At 45.9% G+C, this 22391-nt stretch overlaps 1 protein-coding gene across 8 annotated transcripts in view; it reads left to right on the forward strand.

Moving 5' to 3' along the window:
- The window catches only part of LOC140391818 (glutamate receptor 4), a 438531-nt gene that overhangs the window by 142224 nt on the left and 273916 nt on the right, over positions 1 to 22391 (forward strand). For all 8 annotated transcript variants that reach the window (XM_072476746.1, XM_072476748.1, XM_072476750.1 and 5 more), the window contains 2 exons: positions 16963 to 17016; positions 19322 to 19483. In XM_072476746.1, the coding sequence (XP_072332847.1) occupies positions 16963 to 17016; positions 19322 to 19483 (216 nt within the window). The remainder of the gene's footprint in view (positions 1 to 16962; positions 17017 to 19321; positions 19484 to 22391) is intronic.

Below are 22391 nucleotides of genomic sequence, written 5' to 3' on the forward strand. Positions count from 1 at the left end.
CTGAGCACATTTTACTTGCAGACATATTAGACTGGGGCCTGATGTGTCAAAACATTCAAGCCTTTGGGTATTATATACACACCTATCTTTTGCTGCAATGCTGCAATTTTGTGATATGATGAAAATAGTTTTTTGTAACTAAATAAAAGAGTTTCATTTAGCGGTTAAATTTATCTTAAAGCCAATGACAGATCCCTGATCTTTGACCTGCTGATTTTTCATCTCACGTTAATAAAAAAAAACAATGGGGTAATTTTGACTTGAGTATAAAAGAGGTGATTCTGATTCAGCCCGACCATTATACAGCGTTCTCAATTTTCAGGAAGGTTTCGGGAGAACATTCCAAATGTGTGTTCTAGGCTGCTGAAGTAATGATTGTCAAGTGGTGGAGGAGGGGCTCAGGAGGAAAAGCACAGGAAACCCAAAATCCGAGGACTTGAGAGTTCAAGTTTGGGAATGAATATGGAGCCTGAGGAGATGATAGAGGTAGAAAGATATTCAGCGAGAAATGTAAGAATTTTACATTTGAGATGTTGGAGGTGGAGGGGGGCTGAGAAGTTAATTTTGGTCAGGGGAAGCAGTTTCAAGGGGCTTGGTGCGAGACAAGATTAGTTACAATTTGCTGAGAATGGTGGACAAAAGGCCAGTCCGCAAAGCATTGGAATTGTTGAGTCTGCAGGTTTGAATAAAATATTTCGGGTTTTGAAAAGTCAAGCTTCAGCCTGACACAATGACCAGAGATGGTATAGAACCAATTGCAATGATATGGAATTTGTAGTAGGGACCTTTTATGGGGCTTTTTTTATGGGCCCGAGTTTAGAGAAAACCAAAGTATATCATGGAGTTCACCTGTTGCATAACTTTTAATAGATTTTGGTGATGAGGAGCACAAGGGCCCCACTGTCCAAATGTTATGCAACAGAGATCTTAAGTATTTTTAAACAAACAATGTTTATTCTATGAATCCAGTTAACATTTTAGAAACACATAGTAAACATCTTATCAACTACCAACACAAATACCCCCCAAAGATACAGTACTCTATAAGTAACCGTCAGTAACTTTCCTAACAACAGCCATAAGCCAAACACCCTTCTTGCCAACAAAAACAGTAGGTTTACATTCCTTACAGAAACAGGTATTACTTTGAAATTATCAAGTGATCTGGAGACATTCTTTCGCATGCAGAGAAAGAGACCAAAATACACCTTCTTGGTTTCAACGCAGCTCCCCAACTGAAAACCAAAAGTAAAACTCAGAGCCACAAACAGCTTCCTGCTCAAAACAAAAGTAAAAAGCAGAGCCAGACCCCAGCTCCACCCACACAATGACATCACTGAAGCCACTTGAGAAGACAAACACTTCTTAAAATGACATTCCCATGACACTTTGAAGGAGTCCACACCGAGTAGTTCAAAGAAACTTAGTTTATTTACAATATCAATTATACACAACACACGGTAGATCCCAACTAGGTCTACCTGTCAGTGCCAAACTGGCCGGCTTTATAAACCCTACAACTATAGTGTTCAGATGTTGTCCACCCCTTAACGGGGGAGCTCATACTATGCAAGGTTTAAGGGAAGTTAATTTTTCCCACCCCGTAAGACCCCTGAGGGTTAAAACAGGCCAAAGACAATAGATTCCCTCTTCCCAATATTTAGCTCCAGAAAACTGCAGATCATGCAAGACTGAATGTTAGACATACAGCCTGACAACACAGGTCATGGTGATGGGTAGAAAAAGAGCTGGTAAAAAGATGGACTTGGGTTTTGTTGGCTTAAATCTCCCTATGAATGATGACCTGAAGGTGCGCTATTTAAAGGAGGAAGAGGGAGGAGCTAAGGATAAATCCTTGTGGAAATCTAAACTTAGCAGTATAGACACTAAAAAGAGAATCCATTGCTGGAATGGCAACTGTGAAACCAAGTGAGGGCACTTGTATTGACAATGGGGTGTATGCTTTGACAATGGAGTGGATGCATTGGAGTGGAATGGTGCCGTCCAACTATATCAAAGCTTGCAGAATGATAAAAGGTGAAGGGAGTATAAAACTCCAGACAGTTCCCATTCCAATACCCCCATTCCTAATAAAACATCCATTATTTTCCTTGAAATTTTCAATTGCTTCACTCCAAATATACTTATATCATATCCCACTGAATTCCTCCACTCAGATATTTCAGATAAACCTCCTGTTGAGATAGTTTATTAACATAGCTTTTATTAGGAATTCAGTCCTTGTATTTCGCCACCACATGAAATAAATTCTTCAAATTGCTAGTCTTGCTTGTAAACTGCCATTGCCCTCGGAACATATGCAAAAATGAGACCTTAAGCACGGCACCATGATTATATTATCCCTTCTTTTTCACTTGATTTCAAAAGTATGTTTTCCTATCCTGCAGTATCAATTAATTTTTACTCATTTGCAAACTTTTACTTGCTCTACATTTTATTTAAAAATCAGTAATCATATGTATCTGTTATTCCAATAGTTTTAGGCTTCATGCTGCTCACATTGGCACGGATTGCTACACTTACAGCCATGTTATACAACAGTACATTGTACCTAAAAATAAGAGTGATCCTCATTTCATTTAATGAGCTTAAAACCATTAAATGAGTGCTGATGATTAGGAATGACCACCTACAGCATTAGGTAATTATAGCTATCATCTTGTACTGTATGGGGTGATGATGGCTATTAGCATTAAACATTTGAGTATATTAGACTTTCACGTGGGAAGTATATATGCATTTCATCTGTATTATTACACTGGCATTAAAAGTGCTAATTCTGATAGCAGCAATGCAGCTCGTGCTCTGAAATTTGTGAGGAACATTAACAAGGTGTTTCATGATATGCACTCATGCACATAATGAGATACAGACAGGCAGTGACAGACACCCAGTACAGCCAAATCGCGCTGTTCATGTCAACTGCGGGGTACCAAGCCATCCAGATTTTCAGCTCGCTTAATTTTACCGACGGCCAGGACAAGACCAAATTCAAGACCGTTTTGGAGAAGTGCAACTGTCACTGTGAAGGCAAAACAAACGAGAGCTTTGAGCGCTATATCTTCCAGCAATGCCTTCAGGTTAAAGATGAACCTTTCCAATCCTTTATAACTCATCTCCGTATATTAGCGCAGTCCTGAAATTATGGTGCAACCGCTGATTCCATCAACAGGGATCAGATCGAGTTTGGGATTCACTCCGATTCCTTGCGGGAGCAACTCCTCGAGATTGAGCATATGACCCTGCCAGTCGCCATCGAGACGTGTATAGTGCATGAGCATGCGGGAAATCGGTACTCCTGTTTCAAATCTGTAGAATACGAAAAACTTGCCTCTCACGAGGCAGAGAGTGTACAGGCCATCGCCTTGGTGCAGCGCCTCAGTATCGATGAAAGCGGCCATTTTGCACGCTTTTCCTGGGGCCCCATGCATGCGCAACACGAACGGGAGAACGAAGCGGCCGAAAACCAATCTGCGCAGGTGCAAACGTCGGCTGACCCCAGTTCAAGCTGGACACTGGTGCTTCTGCCAATCTCATCTCTCAAGCTGATTTTGACCGCATTACAAAGCAACCCAAAATTCTTTTGCCAACCTGCCAGATCCTCAATTATAATGGCAATGCCATAACTGCACTAGGATCTTGTCATCTACTCCTCTCCAACAAGACCATCAATGTCAAACTGCGATTCGAAATCGCCCAGCCTGATTCGGCATCCCTGCTCGGTGCCCATAGAACAAAGAACAAAGAAATGTACAGCACAGGAACAGGCCCTTCGGCCCTCCAAGCCCGTGCCAACCATGCTGCCCGACTAAACTACAATCTTCTACACTTCCTGGGTCCGTATCCCTCTATTCCCATCTATTCATGTATTTGTCAAGATGCCCCTTAAATGTCACTATCGTCCCTGCTTCCACCACCTCCTCCGGCAGCGAGTTCCAGGCACCCACTACCCTCTGCGTAAAAAACTTGCCTCGTACATCTACTCTAAACCTTGCCCCTCTCACCTTAAACCTATGCCCCCTAGTAATTGACCCCTCTACCCTGGGGAAAAGCCTCTGACTATCCACTCTGTCTATGCCCCATGCTTGCAAGCTACTGAACCTCGTACAGCAAGTCCATGCAATGTCTTCTTTCAATGTGGATCTTCAGGCTGACATTGATGACATCCTTGCTCAATACCCAGATGTGTTTGATGGAATGGGCACTCTGCCATACTGCTACAAGATCTTACTCAGGCCTGATGCCACGCCTGTAATCCATGCACCACGCCGGGTTCCGGCTCCTCTGAAGGAACGTTTAAAGGCACAGCTACAGGAACTCCAAGGCCAGGACATCATCTCCAAAGTAACGGAACCGACAGACTGGTTCAGCTCGATGGTCTGTGTGAAGAAGCCCTCAGGAGAGTTGTGGATATGCAAAGGTCCCAAAGATCTTAACCAGAACATAATGCGGGAATGCTACCCGATCCCGAAAGGGAGGAACTGACCAGTGAGATGGTACACGCCAAATTCTTCACGAAGCTAGATGCATCACGTGGTTTCTGGCAGATACAACTGGACGAGTCCAGCAGGAAGCTCTGCACGTTCAACACACCATTTGGCAGGTACTGTTATAACCGTATGCCGTTCAGCATTGTCTCAGCCTCTGAAATCTTCCACAGGATCATGGAGCAGATGATGGAGGGCATTGAGGGTGTGCGTGTCTACGTAGGTGATGTAATCATGTGGTCCACGACCCCCGAGGAACACATATCTCGTCTCAAACAAGTCTTTTGCGTGTCCATGCAAACGGCCTCAAGCTGAACAAGGCCAAGTGCTCCTTTGGCATGTCAACCATCAAGTTCTTGAGCGACCAGATATCCCAGCAAGGTGTGCGACCAGATTCGGACAAGGTCAAGGCCATTAACGCCATGAAGACCCCGGAAAACGAGAAGGCAGTACTACGCTTCCTCGGCATGGTGAACTTGGGAAAATTCATTCCCAACATGACCTCACACACCACGGCTCTCAGGCATCTGCTGAAGAAGTCCTCACCATTGCTCCGGTACTAGCGTTTTTTGACCCGGAAAGGGAAACAAAAATCTCCACGGACGCAAGCCAGGACGGCATTGGTGCGGTGCTCCTCCAGAAGGATGGCTCCTCGTCCTGGGCTCCAGTTGCTTATGCATCAAGGTACGCCCAAATAGAAAAAGAGTGCCTGGGCCTCCTAACCGGCATTGTAAAGTTCCATGACTGCGTCTACGGTCTACCAACATTCACAGTGGAGACTGACCACAGACCCTTGGTCCATATCATTCATAAGGACTTGAATGACATCATGGAATTTTTTTTTTTTTTACAGTGCAGAAGGAGGCCATTCGGCCCATCGAGTCTGCACTGGCTCTTGGAAAGAGCACCCTACCCAAGGTCAACACCGCCACCCTATCCCCATAACCCAGTAACCCCACCCAACACTAAGGGCAATTTTGAACACTAAGGGCAATTTATCATGGCCAATCCACCTAACCTGCACATCTTTGGACTGTGGGAGGAAACCGGAGCACCCGGAGGAAACCCACGCACACACGGGGAGGATGTGCAGACTCCACACAGACAGTGACCCAAGCTGGAATCGAACCTGGGACCCTGGAGCTGTGAAGCAATTGTGCTATCCACAATGCTACCGTGCTGCCCATTGACGCCCAGGCTTCAGCACATTCGCCTTCGACTCCGCAAGTACGATTTTGAGTTAGTATACACACCAGGCAAGGAGCTGATAATTGCAGATGCCCTGTCCCGCTCCATCACCTCGCCCTGTGAACAGGTTGACTTAATCCGCCAGATTGAGGCACAGGTGCAGCTGTGCGCCAGCAACCTCCCGGCCTCAGATGAAAGAGTGATCAGCATTCGTGAAGAGACTGCCAAAGACCCTCTTCTGCAGCGTGTAATGCACCACCTTGCAAATGGCTGGCAAAAAGCACAATGCCCTCAGTTCTTCAATGTGAAGGACGACCTGACGGTCGTCGAGGGGATCCTCCTCAAGCTAGATCATATTGTTATTCCTTACAGTCTGCAGAGCTTAGTGCTCAAACAAATCAACGAGGGACACCTAGGTGTCGAAAAGTGTAGGCGCAGGGCCCGGCAGGCTGTCTATTGGCCTGGAATCAGCCAGGACATATCCAACATGGTCCTCAATTGTGCGACCTGCCAGCGTTTCCAGCCTGCTCAGGCGAAAGAAACACTCCAGCAACACGAGATTGTGACCTCTCAGTGGCCCAAGGTGGAATCGACCTTTTTCACGCCAATGGGCGTGACTATGTGCTCATCATAGATTACTTCTCAAATTACCTGGAAGTTGTGAAGCTGTCAAACCTCACATCAAGGACAGTCATCAAGGCCTGCAAGGAGACATTTTCCAGGCATGGTATTCCACTCACTGTCATGAGTGACAATGGTCCCTGCTTCCACAGCCAAAAGTGGTCCAATTTTGTTAAGTCGTACCAATTTAACCACATTACCTCAAGCCCACGCTATCCGCAGTCCAACGGGAAGTTTGAGAAAGGGGTCCATATAGTGAAGCAACTGCTCTGCAAGGCTGCAGACTCTGCTTCTGACTTCAACCTTGTGCTGTTGGCGTACAGGGCAACCCCTCTGTCCACCGGTATGTCTCCGGCTCAACTCCTCATGAATAGAGATCTGCGGTCGACGGTTCCAGCCATACACTTACCAGACCTGGATCACCTCTGGGGCTGGTTTAGCACAGGGCTAAATCGCTGGCTTTGAAAGCAGACCAAGGCAGGCCAGCAGCACGTTTCAATTTCCGTACCAGCCTCCCCAAACAGGCGCCGGAATGTGGCGACTAGGGGCTTTTCACAGTAGCTTCATTTGAAGCCTACTTGTGACAATAAGCGATTTTCATTTAATTTCATTCAGTGCTGCAAAAGGTGCAGCAACTCAGGAACCGGCAAAAGCTGACGTACGATGCTCATGCTACCGATTTGCCTGTGCTATCTCCGGAAGATGCTGTTCGCATCAAGCTACCTGATGGAGGCTGGTCAGCTCCAGCTGTTGTTGTTCGACAGGCTGCTCCCGGATCGTTTGTAGTTCGTATGGCTGATGGCTCCATTGTCAGGCGCAACAGAAGGGCACTGCGCAACGTTGCCTGCCCACCACTAGATCCTACTTTTCCATTTGTTGCTGTGCCTCCTCCGGACACCTCGCACCACGAGGCCACCAATCTGGCAGCAATCCCGCCTGTCAAGGCGCCGTCGTCCCCACCTCCACCTCTCAGGCGGTCGACAATGATCAGACACAAGCCCCAAAGATTGGACTTATAGACATTTCTCTTGTAAATTTTGGTATGTATCTGCACGCTAGACACCTCTTATGTATATATTCATCCACTCGCTTTCATCCTCTCGCCATTTAATGTAAATAGTTCTACATGTAAATACAGTCGCACATGCTCCAAGCAATCAACATTTTTTTTAAAAAGGGAAGATGTCATGATATGCACTCATTCACATAATGAGATACAGACAGGCAGTGACAGTCACCCAGTACAGCCAATCAACACACAGGACAGAACACAACCAATCACCAGGCAGAACACTAGAAGGTGGGCTTCCATTATAAAACACATGAGGCATCAACACTCCGCCTCTTTCCACTGGTGACAACTGTAGTGACAGTCAGGGTGTATATATCAGTTAGCACCTTCTACACGTGGCTCAGAGCTAGTATGGTCTAGTTAGTTATAGTAAGCACGCCTAGATTAGTAGAGTGTCAAACCCACAGCGAACAGTGTGCACTGCTTAACAAGTTCAATAAAGCGTATTGAACTAACATCAAAGTTTGGAGTCTACTTTCAAGTAAGTTGCAGTCTGTGTTACACCAGGGTGATTAACACGACAAGGTGATTTCAGAACATTTCTGGTCACCATACACTCTAGGGAGGCTTCTACTCAATTGGTTCTGCAATATAAACAGCACACAACAGCAAGTGGAGCCTCGATAGACAGGAGTACAACATTAAGAGCTGGGTAAATTGTGTCAGCTGACCTCTGCACCTGAGTTTGTGGTCCATGCTCCCAATGAGCGAGACCTAAGGGGAGATCAGGGTCTCCGAGGGAGGGGTAGGTCAGAGGTCTTCGAGGGATCATCAGGTATCAATCGGAAGGGTGGGTGTGGTGTGTTCAATGACAGATAATTGCCCAGATAGGCCTGGTAAATCCAGCAGGCAAGTGAAGAGCACTCGACAACAACAACTTTAACTTACAGAGCACCTTTAATGTGATGAAGTGTCTCAAAGCGCTTTACAGGAGCATTATGAAACAAAGTATGGCACAGAGGCTTGGTCAAGAAGGTGAATTTCAAGGAGGGAAGTAAAATAGAGAGGCAGACAATGTAGGACGGGGTTCCCAGAGCTTGGGGCCTCGACAACTTAAAGTACAACAACTGAAAACTGGGTTTCACAAGAAGTAGGAATTAGATAAGCGTAGATATCTCAGAAGGTTTGGGGGGGCTAGAGATAACAGGGATAGGGAGGTGTAAGGCCATGGAGGGCCAGAATAAGATGTTGCTTGACCAAGAGCCAAGGTAGGTTCGCAAGCACAGAGATGATATGGAAGTGGGACTTGGTGCAAGTTAAGACATGGGCAGCAGTGATTAGGATGACCTCAGGTTTACGGAGGGGAGAATATGGGAGTCCAGCCAGGAGTGCATTGGAATAGCAAAGTCATAACGAGGTCATGACTGATGGCTTCAACAGCAGATGAGCTGAGGCAGGGAAAACGCTGGACTATGTTACGGAGGCAATTGGCAATACGGATGGCATGAATATGAGGTTGGAAGCTCATCTCGGGATCAAATATGACCAAGGTTGCAAACAGATTGGCTTAATCGCAGCATGTTGCCAGGGAGAGAGATGGAGTTGGCAGCTAGGGAACAGAGTTTGGATTGGGGCACAAAAACAATTGTTTCAGTCTTCCCAATATTTAATTGGAGGAAATTTCTGCTAATCTAGCACTGAACATCGGAGAAGAAGTCTGGTAATTCGGCAATAGTGGAGGAGTCGAGTGAGGTGGCAATGAGGCAGAGCATACATATGAAAATAAATGCTGTGCCTTTGGATGATGTCACCAAGGCGTAAAAAGTAGTTGAGAAATAAGAGGTGGCCAAGGAAGATCCTTGTGGGACACCACAGGTAACAGTGAGAGAACAGGAAGATAAGCCAATGGAAGTGATTCTCTCACTATGATGAGATGGATAAATATGGAACAAAGTGAGATCAGCTTCACACAGTTGGACAACAGTGGTGAGGTGTTAGTGGAAGATGACGTGGTCAATTGTGTCAAAGGCTGCAGGCAGGCCGAGAAGGGCGAGGAGTGAAAATTTACCTTTGTCACAGTCACATAGGATGTAATTCAGTGCTGTGACAGGGGCAGAAACCTGATTGATTCCCATCCTGGATTCAGCAGTGCTCGCCTGAGTTTATCTTTCAGATTTGCCAAGACATGGGAAACCTGCCTATAAATGGTTAAATTTCAGACAGGGACTTACAATGAGGCTCACATCCTCATTTTAATATTTAAAGTGTCAACCTGCCTCCTTGGAGCAGTCTGGCCCCCCACCCTCCTTCCGTCCCATCTATTGTTTAAAAACCTCCCAATCAACCTCAACCTGTTTATTCTCTGAAATTTCACCCCACCAACCCCCCCCCCCCCCCCAAAATGTTTTGGACATGGGTTAGATTGAACTGATTAACTTGAAAGCATTTAGGGGACAATGGACTCATTAAACACCAGCCAGGCTGGTGGGAACATACAGATCAGTTATTTTATGCCTCGTAAAATCATAAAAACAACAGAAAACTGGCTGTTCTCCATTTGTGGATGGAAGGTATATGTGACTCATTCAGAAAAAGCAACTTCAATGTGAGATAAGCAGGGGAAACATGTAACTAATGCTATCATAAACTAAAGAACCACCAGTGCAGAATCCATCAGGAATTATTGTTAATGCTATGATAAATTGGATCTTAGATGCTTGTGAGCAAATTGCTAAACGGATATAAAAATGAAAGAGAGCAAGTAAATCAGCTCCTCGTCTTTTGGAGCAACTCCAAACATAAAACCCGCCAGTGAGATAGCAAATTCTGCTGAATGAAAACATTTTCTGTTTATTGTGAATTCACTAAAGCTGAATGAGCATCTGCTGATCATGGGATGCATTTTAATTCTGCGTATTCCAGGACCTAACTGCACAATCAAGCATGCTTTCAAATTGTGTGCAGCTAATAGCTTGTTTGCCACTGCAGTGGTTAAAGGAATTAAACTGAGATGCACAAAAAAAGATGATATCATTCAGAGGATTAGGCTGTATTGCCAATGTTGATAAGAGGCTTCCTCTCACTGGATTCATTGTCCCTTTTGAGAATAGACATCCTGGAAATCGGACACAGATGTGTGTTCATGTGCCTGTCAGCATAGATTAGATCCCTCATGTTGAGAACTTTATTTCCAAGTTTAACCAAGCCTAGCTTATGCTTTTACTTTGCTTGATATTAGGATAGATTTTGACCTTGCCTGATAGTATAGAACAGGGGATAGTGAATCAGTAAAACATCCCCCTCATTTCTATTTCCACTCATTTTCATTTCTATTAAAAAAAGATCAATGGGGGTGATGTCAAATGCATTGCTGATTCACTAGGAACCCATTTTGTACTATTGACGTAAAACAATTTCACCCACAGTAATCTTTCTTTCAGCAATGTAAAGGGCTCCAAAAAGCAGAAACAAGTTAAGTCATAATTGAAATATTGATAGTGATTTCTAGCCAACAACATACTTACAGCCAAATTGATATTTGCTACACAGGGCACTGGCTGTAACAAAACGATTTGTGTTGGCTCATTTACTGGTTTTAATGTTTATCTTCCAGTCATGCTCCTTCCATATTTACATTTGATTTCTATCTTCCATTGGTGTCATGAAGCTTTTTTACATGAGGCTCATGCCTCCTCTTACCCGCTCATCACCCGTGCCACCAGTGCGATTTCACGCTGGTGCAAGACGCGTGGACCAATATGGCATGAACATGTCAGGTCTTACCTGAAGAAGGTCTGGGGCAACCTGTGGAAATCAGAAGATGGAACCATCCAGAGACTGTGGACCCGGGAACATCACATGCAATGGTGGGTGGGAGGAGCATCAACCACATGGATTCAAGCTGCAGGTGGATGGTTGCAGGAGGTAATGTCGGGTGGTGATGGTCTGCACTGAGGTTGGATTAGACGGGGAGGTGAGGAATGAACAGGTGGGGTGAGAGAGGAGGCCTAGAAGTAGAGGTTGGTGCTGGTAGAGGAAAGAGAGTGATGCTGTGGGGGTCATGGAATTGTGAGGTGGTATGTAGCTGGAGGGTGGGAAGGGTCCTACTGGATTGTAGGTGGGGTGGGTGATGCAAAGGTGTGATCGGCATGGGAGGATGTGCAGATGTGAATGGGCATGGGTGCTATGCTCATATGAACAGGCTTGAGGCGATAGATGTGCAAATGTTAATGGGCAAGCGGGGGAAGAAGGGAAAGGGGTTCAGATGGACGTGTTTGTGGTGTGAACTGATGAGTGCTGGTGGGCATACTGATGGAATTGGTGTTAGGAAAGGATGGTGAAGTTTAGAAGGGGCAGTGGGAGCACAAAGGTAGTGACAACATGGATGCTCGCAACAATGCAGAGCCTCATGGTGGGAATCTTGAGACGCTGCATGGGAATTGAATCATTGGGGGTGGGCGGAGATACAGGTCAGCTCAAGCGGACAACTGAAGGGGAACTCCAGTCTATAGTACTGACAATGCTAGGAGTTTAGAACAGATGAGTGCGTAAAGGGCAAATGCTCAGCGTGTATAAGAGATTTCTTGCACGTGGTTTGCAAGGTCCCTGGCAAGTACCCTTGCCTCCCTGCACAAGCATGATTCCGGGGGACATAGGCCCATCCTGGGATGTCCCTCTGAAGATAATAGACTGGGGGTAGGGTAGGGTGGTAGGTTTATTGACTAAATAGTGCAAACATATCAAATCAGCCCTTATTAAAGTGCAAGTGTAATCTATTTACAAAAGTTTATAATATTAGCACTCATATATAAAATCAAAACTTTTAAATCTTGCATTCCCTACCATCTGCAGCAGGGATAGAGGCAGTGCTGACCATGTATCCCTGTTGCCTTGGCTGACCTTGGCGGATGTCTTCTGGAGACCCAAGGTCTAAAGGGCCCCAGTTTACTTTGGTTGTCTTGCTGTGCGGCAGCTGCTCCCTCTGCGATCACGGAGGGTGAAGCTGAAGGGTTCACAGGCAAGGGCCATTCTGAAGGGCTGGACACCCTCAGAAAGTCCAGAGTGGAAGCCCCCGTGGTATCCAATAATTGTTCCTCCACCATTTGGGTCCTCTAGGAACCCTGTCTTACTCCTTGACGGGAAGAGGGACCTGGAGGATAGTTGAGATGCCCCATCCACTTCTTGCATTGCCACTCCATAGCTACCCATGACTATACAGATGGTGTAGTCAGCTTCAGCAGAAATTGGGCTTTCTGCAGGTCCAGGGTCTCCATGGCACCTCCTGCGCTTCCCATGGGGACCTTGATACGTGTACATATCAGCACCACTTCATCATAGAGCCGATGGACAGACTCCTCTGCCTCACATGGCTCTCCATCGAGGTCCTCCGACACCTCTGCCTGATGTTTCCCCGCCTCCTGCAGTTTCCTCAGCATCTTTTGCAGAAACTATCCTAGAGGTATGTCATCCAACTTGGACATCACAGATGCCTGTTCCCCAGCAGTCCTCCGAGGGCCAGTGAGCTTAACTGATCCTTTCCCTTTCTGCTGTGGATTCGTGTCTGAGTAGTGGATGCCCCTCCTGGCCTCCACCGCATTGAGCAGCCCTTTGAGATATGGATCATTGAATCTGGAGGCTGGAGCCCCCTGGGATCAGCAAGCCATCTCTTTCTTAAAGGGTGGGTATGTCGATGACCAGGCACCGTCCAGTCCATCCTGCCAAAATGAAACGTTGGGAAATCTCCGACTGTATAATTAACTAGGCCAGCATCGCGCAATTTGGCATAAATTCCAACTAACCTAAGCAGCATGAAACACTCCTTGTTCCTGCCCTCGCCACAGGACTTAAGCCCAAAATAGAAAATTCCAACCTTTAAAACAAAATCCAGATTGGCAGTACAGAAGTGTGAGAATCATAGAATTCCTACAGTACAGAAGTTGGCCATTCGGCCCATCGAGTCTGCAGCAACCCTCTGAAAGAGTATCCTAGCTAGGCCCAAACCTCCAACCTATCCCCATAGTCCCATCTAACCTTTGGACATTTAAGGGAAATTTAGCATGGCCAATCCACCTCACCCGCACATCTTTGGTCTGTGGGAGGAAACTGGAGTACCCAGAGGAAACCCATGCAGACATGGGGAGAACGTGCAAACTGCACACAGTCACCCAAGGTCGGAATTGAACAAGGGTTCCTGGAGCTGTGAAGCAGCAGTGCTAACCACTGCGCCACCGTGCCACCCCGAGGCCTTGGGCAGGATTTACCCACCACCCTGCCGCATGCTTTTTGGCAGAGGAAGAGGCCCGCCAACAGGATCTACTGGTCCCGCCGTCGTCAATGGGATTTCCCGTTGACTGCATCCTTCGTCGCGGGAAACCCATGTGCCGGCGTGGGACTGAACAGCCGGTAAATCCCACCCCATCTACCCTTTAAGATTGATGTAAAAGATCCGGAGGGGTCCTGTTCAAAGAAAAGCAGGGAAGTGCTCCCAATGTCCTGGTGAACATTTGTGCCTCAATCAACCAAAAACTAAAGCAGATCATCTGGTCATTTATTAAATTGTGGTTTGTGGGAGCTTCTTGGGCACAAAGTGGCTGCTTTGTTTCCTACATTTACATCAGTGATCGCATTTCAAAAATACTACACTGACTATAAAAGACTATTGCAGCGAACTGAGGTCATAGAGGATACTTTATTGATGTAATTATTTTTGCTTGTTTGTCCCTTCGTTATCACATTGGAGCAGTATCCTAACTCGGAGCTGTGTTAGTGCAGCCTCCTATCATTTGATACATGATGCAACATGATTCAAGTGATTGCAGCATATGGGAAATAAATGCAACTAATGAACTAAGTGGATGCCCTATTTTTGTATTTTGGCCTGGAATTTCATACCGAGACGGGTAGCAGCAGTCAGCAAGTATCTGGCTCGGCCTGCCTGACTCTGGAGAAGGCGGCTGCAAAGGTGGGATCTTCATTGCTGGGGCTGGTATGTGTGGGCTGCAGTCTGTCTAGCACACCCAGAAAAAACGTTGGAGACCGCCATAGGATCTGCAAGGGGGTTGGGGGAGCTGTTTAAAATGTCCATCTGGGTCTTGTGTGTGTTTGTCCCAATTAGCATAAAAACATAAACATCTTCCACCCTTCAAATACTCCCAATGCCCCATCCATGCCAACTCATGCCACCCACCCATCCCAAGAGCTCCTATGCCAAATACTGCCCTTCAACCCACCCACCACGCCACAGCTCCTCATGCCCCGTATGCTAGGCTATGGCATTCCTACGCCCATTGACCCACAAGACAAAAAACCCTGTAGTGACAGTTGGATGTGCAAAAAAAGCTTTGAGAAAGTGTAATTCATTCACAACTTTCCCCTATGCTGAAAAATAAGTCATTCTGTTCCAAGGTAATACAGGTGTCAATCACAGAGAGTCTTTAAAATATCAATACCAAAAACTCCAAACCCTTGACAAAACTTTGCATTTTGTAAACAAATGTTATGACAGCAAGCGACAAATGTGCCTGTACAAAGTGGCTGACCTGGCATGCAGGTACCTTGATTAATGAAATGGCTGGCAATTCAAGAGATGCCAATTGTGTTTGACAAGTGGTACAATGAGGAATTCAGAATGAGACAAAATATGTCAGGTCAGCAGTTATACTAGACCAGTCAACAACCCCATTCCCTCCCAATGGATCTGCAAGGTATTGCTCTCAAATCCCACTGGCTGCATGGAACAACACTCCATTAGCATTGGTGGAATGGCTCAGGTACTTCCTCTGTCATTGAGGTGGCCCCTCACTATAACTTGGAATGGGATGTGAATGAGGCAAAGTACGTGAATGAAAGCCCTGATCTGCTGACCTCTGACACAGAGTGAGGCTTCCAGAATATTGATCCCAAGACATTCGTCACTAATATATTGTGCTGTTGGTTCACTAGTTTAAACATTATTATTGAGGGTAATATCATTCTAAATATGCATTCTGATTATCCTGTCCACATTATATGATTTTCACTTGTTTTCCTCACACATTATGACAAAAACAAATCCAAAATAGCTTTTACCTCCTGATCATTTTTAATTGTAATGTTCCCCTTCACAAGCTGGAAAAAGGCAGCTGATTCCACTTGCATCAGGCGTCACTACTCATCTTTCCTTCAGATTTATTCATTTGTGAAAAATCTGTCTGTATCCAGAGGGTCAAAATTATCAAAAGGATCATTGTCATGGTGAATGTATTAACCTGTGCAGCTCCTTCTAAAGAAACAATTACTGGTTTATATGTGAAATATTATCAGAAATAATTCATATTTCCTTTTTTTAAACCTCACATTTCCCTTACTGGATATGGTATGTTTTACATGCATCAGAAAATAAGCAGGCAGGAACAGCTGAGCCTAACCTATACTGCAGTGTTGTCCTCTCTATTTCTTCTCCATTCCCCCCCCCCCTCCCGCCCCGCCACAACCCCCCTACAAGTTAGGCACGTAAACTGCCAGTGAAATAACCACGGATGCAGCGGCAAAGATGGGATCAATACAACAATAAAATGATAGTGGAGGATAATTAACAAAGCCATCAACATTGCAGAATAGTAGGAGTGACATTTATAATCAGTAACAGTGACACAGATTGCAAATCCATTGAAGCATATGGAGCTGTGTTCAAATAGGGCATGTTTTTAAACAGGATTGAGAGCTGAATGACATTTGGAAGGTCTGTAATTAATCCGACTGATATGGATCATTCTGCAAAGAGCAAAGGCCAAAAGGATAAAGTTAGACTGCACAAACCTTATTGGGAAAAACAGTGGCCAGAATTCTCCGGCCGTTGCGACTCATTTTTCCCACCGGCAGTGCATCCTTGCCTGCCGGATTCCAGGCAGCATGGGGTAGTTTAAATGGGAAACCCCATTGACAAGCAACGCTGGTATAGAATCCCTTCAACAACGAATGGCACGGGGCTGGGGAAGCGGAGAATCCAGCCCTGTGTATGAGAAACATAAGAATAAAATAAACATTCTTTAGAGATATCAACTTTGGTCATAAATGTGCTGGTTAACAGTCTCGGAGGTGGCTCACCCATTTAGAGGAGCAATAGAGCTCCTCGAGCCAAGGAGATACTCTGATGGGGAAATAGCTTGAGGCTCTCTTTGGTTTGAAGAGAGGAATAACATTTCTAATAATCCCCTGCAGGGAAACCAAACACCGTTTTCTAAGGTAAACAACCCCTCTGGAGTTGTTTACTTCAGCTTGTTAATATATTTTGGGCCCACAGAAAGCCCAATTGGGACCCATTCCTGCTCATGGTGGACACACAAATTGCTGGACCTAAGAGGCATGTGATTCCTGAGGTGGGTTAGGAACACCTTCTGGTCTGAACCCGAGCTGCTGCTGTGAGGTGGAGGGAAAAGAGAAGAATCACCTACAACAGCCAACCTAGATGATATCAGAAGTTGAGCTAATGGGCAGAAAGCCAACCAAAACATCTGCACTAATGGTAACCTCATTACAATAAGGTCTTCTAGTTAAGCCATAAACTTACATTAATATTAAGAAAAGGTGCATTGCCTTGTGTTTCTTCATGTTTATAAATAATGTTGTGATATTTTTCTTTTCTCTTTTGCCCAGATTGTAAGTGTTGGGAAACATGTCAGAGGCTACCACTACGTCCTAGCCAATTTGGTGAGCACTGGGTTTTTTATCGAACTCTTCAAAAACAACATCACCTGGTTGCATTTTCAATGTTCAGTTTCCTAAAACTTATTTTAGGATTTTAGGATTTCCCTCTTATGTGGATTGGAGAGTGGACTACAGCCTATTCATTACTGAAGTGAATGGAGGGAGGATTCTGTAGAGTTAATGACATGACTTTGACGTGAATAAACTGTTTATTGTGCAATTTAAGGTGAATAAGTGTGAGGTCATACATCTTTTTGATTTTTAAAGAGAGTTTGGGGCAAAGAATAATGAAGAAACAAAAATTTGCACAAAACATTGGTTAAGCTACGTTTACAACATTCTGTATAATTTTGGCCACCACCATTTTAGAAAGGAAGTTAAACGAAAGAGAATGCCATTTAGCACGATGATGCCAGGATGGGAAACTGGGTACGATTCAGCAGACAAAGGTTCAAGTCCACTTTTGGGTGCATTTGGCAGGGTGTTTCTCGGTGACTGCAGCATCAAGATTCACCCCACTATTCACTGACACTTTGCCAGTTTTTTGAGCCTCAGGGAGTTTCTCTCTGCCGGGGCCACACTTAGGCAGGCGGCCTGCACTGGCGAGCTGATCTTGCCAGCAGGACCGGCTCCTCGCAGATTGGGGCGCCATTTTGGATGGCCTCCACGATCTCTAGATCCTCTCCCAGCTTTCAGGATCACCCCCCTAACCCTTTCTGAGGCCCTCAAACCCCCCCCCCCCTCACCTCCCACCCTCGTATGAGCAAGGCCCCCCAGCCCCAACCCCTGACACTGCCAACCTGGCACTCGGGCACCTTGACACTGGCACCCTGACAGTGCCCCTGGAACTCTGACAATGCCACTAGGTACACTAGCAGTGCCAGGTTGGCATTGTCAAGGTGCCAGGTTGGCAGTGTCAAGGTTCCTGAGTGCCTTGCGGACTGCAAAAGTACCACCCCGTCCTGTCCCCAACCACTCGAGGGGTCTCTAATGGCCTGCGAGACCCCACAAGGTGCCGTCACGCCTGGTCCACCTTTGTGGTAACCAATGCTAAACGGTGCCCAGCTGAGGTCTTGCAGGTGGGCCGTTGACTCCTGGGCGCCGAGTGTATGCGGCATCCGGGTATTTATTAAATATGTAGATCTGGATCTTGCCAAACGAGGGCCAGCGTGGAACCCGATTTGGGACTCTCAGTTTTTTGGGCCTCAGGGAGTTTCTCTCTGCCGGGGCCACACTTAGGCAGGCGGCCTACACTGGCGAGCTGATCTTGCCAGCAGGACCGGCTCCTTGCAGATTGGGGTGCCATTGGGACACTGAGAAATTGGGACACTTGAGAATTGGGACCCGATTCACTCGTTGCACCCGGATCTGCATCGGGCCGCTGAATCACGCCCTATAATTGTGACTCGAGACACTGGAGGCAACTTCCTTTGGGACAAAGAAAGCGAAGAGGAAATTTAATAGAGATTTCTAAGATAGTGGTAACATGAAGTACGGCTTCCTTTTGTTGGGAAGTCAGTGATGAGGATTTATCAACTTAAACTTCCCACTTAAAGTAATAGGAGGTTAGGAGAAATCTATTTCCATGGAAAATACAGGAACATTGAATGTATTGCCAGAGGTAATGGTTGAACAGAGAATATTGCATCTTCTAAGGGAACATTTGTGGAATATTTAAGGAAGAAAATTCAAGTTTATTGAATGAGAATGGAACAATGTGATTAGTTTTGGATGGCTTGAAAAAAAAGCACCTGTACAGGCCAACTGGCCTCCATCCATACTGAAACATGAATAGTTCTATTACTTTATTTACATGTCTGAATTAAATATTTCCCTGATTGTTCAATAGCTTTACATAGTGATTACATGAGCCAAACAGATCAAGAAGGTTTCAGATTCAACCCTTGGCTTTGTACTGATTTAGTTGACTTTGACCAGAGTGAAAATGACACCTTCAGGTCCACAGGTCTCATTACCAATTGCTATCCAGCGAATCCCTTTTGTAAATGCAAATGCAGTTGATGACAGGATTAGGCTAAAAGGCTGTGAGAGTTATTTTGGTCGCAAAACTGAAAACATTTGGAAAAACTTGCACTGTGCAGTGGAAAGAATCAATATTGCTAAAGAGTTGAGAACTTCAAAGTTGCCATTATAGAGACAGGTCTGAATGGAGTTTATGATTATAATTCGATTAGTCCAGCATGCCCGAGTGAATGATAGAAAACCTTTATTGAAATATTCACAGACAAGTGGGGGATCTTGTCATAACCAGACCTTAACTGCATGGTGATTCCTAATGTGGTTGCAGGGATTCAAGGATATACCGCTGGATAGATTTATGCACGGAGGAGCGAATGTTACAGGATTCCAAATAGTGGATTATAGCAGGCCCGTTGTTACTAAATTCATGCAACGCTGGAAGAAGCTGGATCAGAGAGAGTTTCCTGGAACAGACAATGCTCAATTGAAGGTACAATTCTGCCATCTTATAAGACAGCAGTGAGTGTACTCACTTATAGCCTGCAAATAATGGTGCATTAACATTTCACATTTTTTTCTATCCTATTTATCTGAAATTAATTAAAGTTCACTAAAACAGCTAGAGCAAATGTCTTGGCACATCTTATATATTTGTCCAGTATTATTGGCAATAGTCATTTGTCGGCAGTAATGACTTCTCAAATTGCTCAGCATACTTTTGATAATCAGCCACCCAGCTGAGAAAGAGGTTAAAATAGACGAAAAGTATAAAATATTGCAACTGCTTCCTATACTATGCTTTTAACAGCCTCTGAGCCTATTACATTGAAGAAAGTTAGAAATAAATCTGTTCGTGGTTTTCTTCTTGGTCAGACCATTTGATTGCAAAATTGGACAGGACATTGAAATGGACAAAGGTATTGGAATTCCTCCATGCCCTGCTGCTTCCAATGCAGGTGGCACAAAACTTCTGTTGCTTGCTAATTTAAACTATTATGGTGCGCAGTGAACATTACGCGTGATGTTGACTGGCTGCATGCCTGGGCAGTGGATGCATATTCCCGAGAGGACAGCACTTATTAAAGTGAGCCTCCACTACCTAAAGCCAGCCTCTACCCGTTAAAGGCAAGGTGCGTTGTGTCCGGAGCAGCTCCTGGAAGTTATTCTGCCAATGTTTCTGACATAGCAAAGACAGAAGATTAGTAAGATTTATTGGAGAGGAGTCTCCAAGACATTCTGGGTGCTGCATTGTAGTTCTTGGTGCAGGACGAAAGCTGTGGCTCCAGTTGATGTCAATGCGAGGAGTCCAGCCCCGAGGACCTGGCTGCAGTGAAGTAAAGTGGCCAAGTTCAGTGAATGCACCTTCAATATCCTTACAAATAGACCTCCATCCTCACACACTGCTCAATGCACCACAGACCTATCACTCACTTACCAGCAATCTCCATCAATCACAACTCATACCTGATATTCACAGCTCTACTTCTCCCTTGCACACTTAGCACTGCTGCAAGCCTCACCCCAAATTACTCAGACTACACAAACTGCCAGCTATTCAATGGGATAGACACATCATCCAAACACATTGCACCACACTCACTGATGCACTTTCTTCTCTCTTGCAGGACAAGGTGGTGCACAGTTGGAGGGAGCATCACCTAACTGAAGGAGGACAGGCATGACTGGATGGCCTTACCCCAATGGAGATGAGAGATAGTTGTAGCTGTCATTTCATCAGGACTGATGTGTGATCAATCGTGTGGCTGAAACCACCTGACCCTCCTTCTCATATCCGACATCCCCCTCATTCCATGTTATCTTTGATTTACAAGCTGAAGATGGTGTGAGTATGCATGTCTTATTCACACCCACCCAGCTCCCCTCATCCCAGCCGCTCACCATAACTCTACCCTTCAGCCTTTCTTCACTTTAGCACATTAGCAGGCCTGCCAAATGTCCTGCAATGTCAAGGTGTATGGAGGAATCTGACGCCACCTTGGCAGAGGTCTTTGTTGAGAGCCCAGTGCCCAACCTTTCCGAATGGTAGTAGTGGCCAACTTCATGAGTACAATTGTGTCTGATGGCCAATGTCTCAGGTTCCATTGCAGCATTCGCAACCCAATGGATGATCAGATGGAAGTCCTGTTCCCACACAAACTCAGAGACTCCACTGCAAACTCAGAGAGCTTCCAGGCAGGCTCAGAGAGCCCTCACACAAACACAGAGAACTGCCACGCACGCTCGGAGAGCTGCCAGGCAAACTCGGAGAGTTGCCACGCATGCTCAGAGAGCTGCTGCACAAAAACAGAGAGCTCCCAAGCAGGCTCAGAGAGCTGCCACGCAAACTCGGAGAGCTGCCACGCAGGCTCAGAGCTTCCACACAGGCTCCGAGAGCTGACACGCAGGCTCCAAGAGCTGACACGCAGGCTCCGAGATTCTGCCATGCAGGCTCCGAGATGCTGCCACACAGGCTCAAAGAGCTGCCACGCAGGCTCTGAGAGCTGCCACGCAGGCTCAGAGCTTCCACACAGGCTCCGAGATGCTGCCACGCAGGCGCAGAGAGCGGCCACGCAGGCTCCGAGATTCTGCCACGCAGGCTCCAAGATTCTGCCTCGCAGGCTCCGAGATTCTGCCAGCCAGCCCTGATTGCTGCCACCCATGCCAAGATGGCGCAGCCTAGAGTCTGGCCTTCTCAGCTTGGAGGTGCTCAAAGTTATCCTACAAGACCATTTACAGCCTCCTCAACTGAAATGTGGCCATTTGCAGCTACAAGGATAACACTAGGACATGCAAAAGCATATGGGAGACAGGAATTAAGGGAACGCAGTTGATGTCTGTATGTAATATGGCACAATTTGATTTTAAAATTTTATTAGAAATGCCTAATTGTGAAAGCGTTATTATTTATTTATTTTCTGGTCGAACAGATATTGTGATGGTCAGTTCCAGAGGACTGAAAGGTGCAGGACTATTCGTGAAAGGGGGACTGGGGTTATATTTACTGGAACCACAGCTGAATTAATCAATCATGGCCAGCCCGGTGAAAAAGGGGCTGCATTCGTTGCCTCTTCCTCTTTAAACTTATCATTCTCCACTTCCTCCTCATCCACCTCTTCCTCCTCAACCGGTCGCCAGATAGCCGGGGCCAAGCATTGTTCCCGCTTGATGGTGAAGGGTGGCTAACATGCAGCAAACCACTATGAGTGGTGACATGTATTCTGCCAAGTGCTGTGGGGCTGCACATGGCCACGTGTGCATGGGTTGCACTTCAAAATCATGAAATAGGGTTTGTGTGGGCAAATAAGACCCCGAGAGTAAGGAGAGGGTTCCTGGAACGCAGTAGGGACCGAGGAGGGTTGGCGCTGCCAAACCTGGGGAGCTACTACTGGGCAGCAAAT

This window comes from Scyliorhinus torazame, chromosome 15 (genome assembly GCF_047496885.1).
Source record: "Scyliorhinus torazame isolate Kashiwa2021f chromosome 15, sScyTor2.1, whole genome shotgun sequence".
In the NCBI taxonomy this organism is placed as follows: domain Eukaryota; kingdom Metazoa; phylum Chordata; class Chondrichthyes; order Carcharhiniformes; family Scyliorhinidae; genus Scyliorhinus; species Scyliorhinus torazame.